This window comes from Octopus bimaculoides, chromosome 5, assembly GCF_001194135.2.
Source record: "Octopus bimaculoides isolate UCB-OBI-ISO-001 chromosome 5, ASM119413v2, whole genome shotgun sequence".
NCBI lineage: Eukaryota > Metazoa > Mollusca > Cephalopoda > Octopoda > Octopodidae > Octopus > Octopus bimaculoides.
In genome coordinates this window covers 64,284,706-64,293,098 of record NC_068985.1, presented here as the reverse complement: position 1 = coordinate 64,293,098, position 8,393 = coordinate 64,284,706, and the positions used below count along the sequence as shown (strand labels likewise).

General features: G+C 37.7%; 1 protein-coding gene across 1 annotated transcript in view; it reads left to right on the top strand.

The window, feature by feature from the left end:
- Positions 1-8,393, top strand: part of LOC106878967 (KRR1 small subunit processome component homolog) — a 42,003-nt gene that overhangs the window by 4,381 nt on the left and 29,229 nt on the right. The window contains exons 3-4 of the mRNA XM_052967756.1: positions 2,298-2,432; positions 5,325-5,450. Of these exons, the coding sequence (XP_052823716.1) occupies positions 2,298-2,432; positions 5,325-5,450 (261 nt within the window). The remainder of the gene's footprint in view (positions 1-2,297; positions 2,433-5,324; positions 5,451-8,393) is intronic.

Below are 8,393 nucleotides of genomic sequence, written 5' to 3'. Positions count from 1 at the left end.
TCTCTCTCTCTCTCTCTCTCTCTCTCTCTCTCTCTCTCTCTCTCTCTAGAGAGAGAGAGAGGCATGTATATTTAGATAGATATATATGTATGCATATCTAGGAAGACATGGGAAAGTGGTGAAAAATGATCTTCAGAAGTTGAGCCTTACAGAGGAGATTGCAAGGTATTTTGATGATTGGTATTTTGTTGTGCCTGAGAAGACCTACCTAGCTATGTAAAATCAAGGTCATAAAGGTATGTCCTTTACGTCCATATCCCTACACCTTGTCTCCAACAAACCTCTCCACCACATCTCATTTTCCTAACACCTCTTTTCTTCCCCAGCCATGTTCATGCTTACTGTATTCCATTCTCCTCTATCTCCCACTCTCCCTTGCAAACCTACATGCACTCAATATGTCCCTCTTCCTCACAATATATTCTCTGAACACCACCTCCTACCTGTGTCCACTCTGCATTCCTCTTCCACTCCATCTCCCACCAATTCACCCTCTCCAACCCCTGTATTTTGAATGTATGCCCTATCACATCTTCACCATCTTGTCTCTCTCTCCAACTAAGGTAGCCATGTATCTCTTCTACTGTAAGACATTTCTCTATTCATACTCTAACTTCTTATTACCTAGTACAAAGCCACCTCTCTCAGTACTACCTCCCACTCAGTTGAGGAGTCTTGTCTTGCAAATTACTTGGTGACCTTACTGTTCCTGGTACCATGTAAAAAGCACAGAGTCCATTCTGTAAAGTGGTTGGCATTAGGAAGGGCATCCAGCTGCAGAAACTGCCAAAGCAGACAGAACTTGGTACAGGTTTTTGACTTGTCAATTCCTGTCAAACCATCCAACTCATACCAGCATGGAAGGAGTATGTTGATGATATATATGCATACTGTTAACTCTACATCATTGGTTATTTTTTGCTGGCCTCTTATCTGCAAACATATCTGTCACTTACCCACTCTGTCATACACCTTTCTTATTACACATCTTTCACCCACACCACTGTTACCCCTGTCTCTATTATCCATCTCTTTATCTCATACTTTTTATGCTCATGTTCCTATTTGCTCAACAGCAATTGTCCACTTAACCCATGCCAGCATGGTAAACATGTAAAATAATGAATATGTTTGATATTAAACTAAAAACATTTTGTAAGATATATCATGTAGGATCCTTGTCTAAATTAAAATGTTCTGACTTTTATACATGGTAGAACTACACTCAGTAAAAGATAAGTGAAAGAATTATTTGTTGTTTAAACAAATTTATGCTTGAGATTATAAATTTTCATCACCCCTTCCTCCAATGCTTCCTCTCCTCTAAAAATTACTTGTCTTACAAGTTACTTGGTGACCTTGCTAGTGCTGGTACCACATAAAAAGCATCCAATCCAACTGTAAAAAACATGCCAAAACTGACCTCGCCTGTGCTGGTGCCATGTAAAAAGCACTCAGTCCACTCTGTGGAGTGGTTGGTGTTAGGAAAGGCGTCCAGTCATAAAAACCATGCCAAAACAGACACAGTAGCCTAGGGTAGTTTCTACCTGGCTGGCTCCTGCCAAACCGTCCAATGCATGCCTGCATGGAAGGTGGACGTTAAATGATGATGAAACCATTTTGCAATTCTGAAGTTTTGGAAATGTTTTGGACTAATATTTGGTGATATCTTTATTCACATTATCATCCAAGCATGCATGAGAACAAAGCTTTGTTGTATAAACGGTAGACTTTATGGAGCTTATAAAATACAGTTGAAGTAATTAAATTTTCTTAAAATGATAAACACTTATGACAAATATTCTGATTAATGAGCATAAAATAATAAACAATTATAATAGATATTATGATTGAATATGAAATAAAACATCATCAAATGTTCTTTGGTCATCTTAATTTTGTAGGCACCAACATGGCTGTGAGGTTCAAAAACCTTTCTTTGCAACTACATGATTTTGGGTTCAGTCCCATTGCAGACCTTGGGCAAGTGTCTTCTACTATAGCTTCAGGCCACCCGATCAATGCCTTGTGAGTGAATTTGGTCAATATTCACTCAGTGCTGATGTTGGATAAGCATGGAGAAAGCCCTGATGAATTACTTTCCCATTTTGAAACTTTTCTGTGTTATTACATGCTCAAATGCAGGACACACACAAGACTAAAAACAGAAAGATAATTTGAAAACTTTAATATGAAACTTCCCAGAGATTTCCTTTTCCATTAATTTAGTTTTGAGGCAAAAAGCTTTAAATATAGGTTTCAGCAATGACTAACTCTCCTATTTACTTTTCTTCTAGGGATTAAAATGCCAACTCGATCTGGTTGAGGGTAAAATGACTGTCCTAACCACCAGAAAGACCTGGGACCCATTCATAATTATCAAAGCTCGAGACTTAATTAAATTACTTTCTCGAAGTGTTCCCTTTCAGCAGGTTAGTTTCATTTCTTATTTTATAAATTTTTTTATTTTATTGTTGTTTAGCTGCAGAGTAACTCTATGCCCAAATGCATTCTAGATGTACCCATCCCATCTAGTATATTGAGAACTAATTCATTGTTGAATGTATCCTTTTCCAGGAGAGCAAGGTAAGATGTAAGGGATGTTTAGCTGATATTTCTAACAGATCAAGTGACTGTATAGTGGTTTTACAAAGTTCACTGGTGGATTCTGTAGCCTGTAGTGTTGTTCTTGCAAGAAACTCACTTCTGTAATACCTCCAGATAACCATCCTTTCCTGGTCTAGCCCAAGGGAAGATTTCATCTCAGCAGTGTGAGGTAACAAGACACTTTAATTAAACAGAATCATTGAAAGGATATGAATGTTTACCATTTGGTTGGTCAACTTGACTTCTGACATAGTCCATTGTGATTTTCACTGCTAGGACAGTCCACTATCAGCTTGACTTTTAGGACAGTGTATAATCAACTCAACTGTTAAGAGAGTCTATAATCAACTTGACTGTTAGGAAAATCTGCAAAAAATTTGACTGGTGAAACATTCTACTGATGAATTTCCTGCTAAAACCATACACTATCAACTTGTAGAACAGTCCACTCTTAACATGCCTGGTAGCTCAGTTCACTATCAACTTGACTAGATGTATAGTCCACTATGAACTTGGCTGGTCGGACAATCCACTGTCAATTTGACTGGTCGGACAGTCTACTATTAATTTGACTGAAGGGACAGTCCCCTATCAACTTGACTGACAGGGTAGTATGCTATCAACTTTCCTGGTAGGACAGTGCACTCTCCACTTGACTTGTAAGATTCTGCTATCATTTTGCCTCTTAGGACAGTTTTCTATCACCTAGACTGATGGAACAGTCCACTATCACTTTGAGTGAGATGACTGTACACTATCAATTGACTTGTAGGACAGTTTGTTATCAACATAACTGATTGGACAGGACACTATGAATTTTTCTGTTTGAAGAGTCCACTACTCACTTGACTGGTAAAACATGCCACTATTAACTTGATTGATAGGATAGTCAACTTTTAACTTGATTAGTGTCACAGTTGACAATCAGTTGCATTGATGGGACATTCCACTACTCACTCGACCGATGGAACCTTCCACTATTAATTTGACTGGGAGGTGGTACAGTCCAATGTCAACTTGGGTGATGGGACAGTCCACTATCAACTTGACTGCTAGGGCAGTCCTTTTTCAACTTGAATGATGGTATAGTCTACTATGAACTTAACTGATGGGACAGTACACTATCAACTTCACTGGTAGGTCAGTCCACTATTGACTTGACTTCTAGAACAGTCTACTGTGAACATAACTGGTAAGACAGTTCATTATGAACTTGACTGGTAGGACAGTGTATTATCTGCTTCACTAGTATGATAGTCGAGTATCAATTTGGCTTGCTGGACAGTCCACTGTCAACAATCAGATAGAACAGTCTACTATGAACTTGTTTGGGCATTCCACTATCAGCTTCAATGGTGGGATGCTTCCCTATCATCTTGTCAGCTGGGACAGTCTGCTATCAACTTGACTGATCGCAGAATGAACTTGTCTGACTCAACAATCTGCTATCAATTTTGATGTTTGGACAGTTCTCTATTGACATTGGTTGGATCAGTCAACTATCAATTTATCAACTTGACTTGTAGGACAATCCACTATCGACATCACTTGTGAAATTGTCCACTGTTAACTTGACTGATGGGACCCTCCACTAATTACTTGATTGACATGACAGTCCTCTAACAACTCATGTGATATGACAGTCCAGACTCAGCATAACTGGAAGGACAGTCCTCTACCAAATTGACTAGTGGGATAGTCCACTATCAACTTGACTGGATGTATAGTCCACTATGAACTTGGCTGATGGGACAATACACTATCAACTTGCCTGGTGGTACTATCCATTTTGAACTTGACTGATAGGACAGTTTCTTAACTTTGGTAATGTGACAGGACAGCATGAACATGACTGAATAATTCTCTGTCAACATGATTGCTAGAACAGTCTACTATCGACTTGTCAGATGGGACAGTCACCTTTCAGCTTGTTTGATGGGACAATCCACTATCAATTTGGCTGATTACACACACCCCTATGAAGTGGACTAGTAGGACAGTCCACTATCCACTTCACTGTTAGGACAATCCATTATCAGCTTGTCTGAAGGGACAGTCTACTATCAAGATGAATGGTGGAACAGTCCACTATCAGCTTAGCTAATGGGGCAGTCCATTATCAGCTTCCCTGTCAATTTGACTGGTGTGATTGTCCAGTGACTGGTAGGACATTCCACTCTCAGCGTGGCTGGTAGGACAGTCCACTATCATCTGTGCTAGTGAAACAGTTCACTACCATCTGGACTGGTAGAACAGTCCACTATCATCTGGCTTGGTGGAACAGTCCACTATGAGCTTGACTGATGGGATAGTCCACTATCAACCTGACTGGTAGGACTGTTCAGTATCTAAATGTACAAACAAATCCCGTTGCCATCCTTCAAAACCTCCAAACTATATATTAAAGATTCCAACTAAATGGCCACATCTCTGGATGACCTGCTTTTTTCTTGCTACACATTTACCTTCAGTTTTTCAGTCTAGACATTAACTTCCTGAATCTGTCTGGAAGTATGACCTGCAAAGGTCAATGGCACTATGCCTTCTCACCTGACTTACAACAGAAATAATGACCTCTTCCCCCTAAATTACAGAAGTTGAATGCTTCTCCCAATCTATCAATTTATCAAAACTGTGCATTAACAATAAACAAATGCTGATTGTAGTGAGAAATAAATGAATGTTATTGATTATTTTTTACTGTTTTATCTCTTTAGGCAGTTCGAGTATTAGAGGATGGCATTTATTGTGATATTATTAAGATAGGAACCACTGTTAATAAGAAAGAACGATTTATTAAACGTAGACAGAGACTGATTGGCCCAAATGGATCAACTTTAAAAGTATGTATGATTTCTTGGAATTTCTCTCATCATTTTCTAAAATGCTTTTTCTACTGGAAATGTTTTTCCATTATCAACTTTGTCACACCTAAGGCTTTCGTCATACAAGTGAACTGTTAAGATGTTCATTTTGCAGCCACAAGGTCCCCAGTTGGGTCCCACTGCATAACAGCTTAGGTAAATATCATTGTCTGTAACCTTGGATCACCCTCATACCTTGGGAACAAAATTGGGTTGATGGAAATTGTATAGAAATCAATCAAATATATTCTACCTGTAATTCAAAGGTACAACCTCATCACATTCTGTCATGCTGATTCTGCCCAACAATTACGTTAAGGGTGGAATACTCAGCCATGTTAATGTATGTATGTGTGTGTGTGTGTGTATAAATAGTTAATAAACCACTTAATTTAACACAATTACCATTTGGTCTTTCAATACCTTTAAGAGAGTTCTCTTTGTTTCAAACAAACATCTGTTTCTTTCATGTTTGCATTTCCCATGTACAGTTATTAAAATACAGAATGCTTAGCAATTTCACCTGCCCAAGGTGTTCCAGATTGCAGTGCAGTGTATGTAAATTAGGTGTACATTGGAGAAAAGTGTGTATGGAATGATAACGGTACATTGTCTGAATGAAAACTTGAAAAAGTAGACATGAAAATGTTACATTATTTACATTTGACAGATAGTTGTCCTCATCTTGTTTGTTGTTAACACGTTTCGGCTGATATACCCTCCAACCTTCATCAGGTGTCTTGGGGAAATTTCGAACCTGGGTTCTCATTCCTAAGGTATTTTTTGATGTTGTTGTTATTATTATTATTATTATTATTCAGGTCACTGCCTGGAATCGAACTCAGAATCTTGGGGTTAATAGCCCACGCTCTTAATCACTACACCATATGCCCGTAGTGATTAAGAGCGCGGGCTACTAACCCCAAGATTCCGAGTTCGATTCCAGGCAGTGACCTGAATAATAATAATAATAATAATAATAATAACAACAACATCGAAAAATACCTTAGGAATGAGAACCCAAGTTCGAAATTTCCCCAAGACACCTGATGAAGGCTGGAGGGTATATCAGCCGAAACGTTGTGTTAACAACAAACAAGATGAGGACAAATATCTGTCAAATGTAAATAATGTGTACATAATTCCTCATCCCTTAAATATAGAATTGTCTTATGAAAATGTTAGTTAGAGAGGTTACTGATTGAGGAGAATGTATGGAGAAGAGAGAGAGGGAAGAACTATCCTAGTGGGTTCAACATGGTGGCCAACTATTGAAAATGGCAGCCATAGGGTTGAGACAGTCATCAAAGGTATGTTGGTAGGCAAATTAACCAAACCATCAAAGATAGTCACTGTGATACTGAAAATATCTGGCAAACTAGAACACACACTAAGACTTCACATTGTCAGTTATGTAACTGAAGCAGGTACCATTCTAATGACTGGTATAGCAGTGCCATCGTCAGCTGCTACAAGAGCAAAGATGTAGAAATGAAACTAAAGCAGCACCAAATTGATGGACTGTTATGTATGACCAGTAATTCCTGGTTCAAAGAAACTAATTTCCAGTCATACTCCAAAACAGTAAAGCGTCATATAGTGTTATCCATGATATTCTTGATTCAACGTAGGTTATTCAAAATGGCCACTCTCTCTCTCTCTGATCATCAAATTCACATTCACTTTATATCATAACACAATTTGCATAACATTCCCTCCCGCTAAAAAGATTACTGTAGAAGAGATATAGTTTAGATTTTAGCCAAGAACAGTTCACTATACATATCATTCATTGACCTAAAGATCTTTGCACTCTTAAGTCTTGTAGTCACTAAGAAAACTGAATGTAAATGATTGACATGTGAGAGCAGTGCAAGTCATGGACAGGAATGCTGTTAGCAGTGTGGCAGTGTCAAAATGTGTATTGTGTGATATAAACAAGAATTTGTTTTTTTGCAAACACTGAATTGCCATTAGAACAGCAGAAATACTGGGTAAAAGTATCAAAATGTGTATTGTACGATACAAACAAAATATTTTTTTCTTTCTGCCTTTGTACGGGTAATTCTCCCAGTATTTCTGCTATTTTAACAGCAAGAAAGAATATTTTTTTCTTGTTTGTATCATACAATACACATTCCAACGCTTCTAATAGAAATAAATGTTAGTTTGTTTATATTTATATACACATATTGTTCAATAAGCGATTTAGTGGATAAATTTGTCAGCAGGCAGTTTAGCTTAATGGTAAAGCACTCGTCCAGAGTCTTGGGGGATGTGGATTCAAGTCTCATGGCTGTTTGTTGACAAATTTTTCCGCCTTCTAAGAGTAATTTACCCAGTATTTTTGTTGTTCTAACGGCAATTCTGCATTTGAAAAATATATCTTTTTGTTCGTATCATACACGTATTTATTAGTTTGTTGTCCTTTTCCTCTAATATATACCTGCTAACACAGAAGCCTAACTAATAGGGATCTCTCACTCCAGCCTCAGCTGTGAACTTGGAACCTAACGGATGACCAATTATAGCACTTACTCAGTGTACCTATTTGTTTAAATCACCAGTGAACTAATCCCCCCATATTCTCTCTCTCTCTCTATTCACACACACATATCTATATATATATATATATATAGATATGCAGGGCAGGGAATCGTCAATTAGTAATAAAATTAATAATTAACAATTTTGCCGGGTAGCTCAGTATGAAAAAACCTTCTTCGGTAAAAAACATTTATAATCATAAATATATAGGGATTGACAGTAACCTGCTTCTCCAACATACTGAGAATTCAGAAATAGCAGTCAAAGAACTACTGATTTCAAAACTACAAATTATTACTCCAGATTGATAGCGATATTTTTGATACACACAGAACAAAAAACAGTAGAGAAGAGTAAAAAAACACTTGCCTTTAG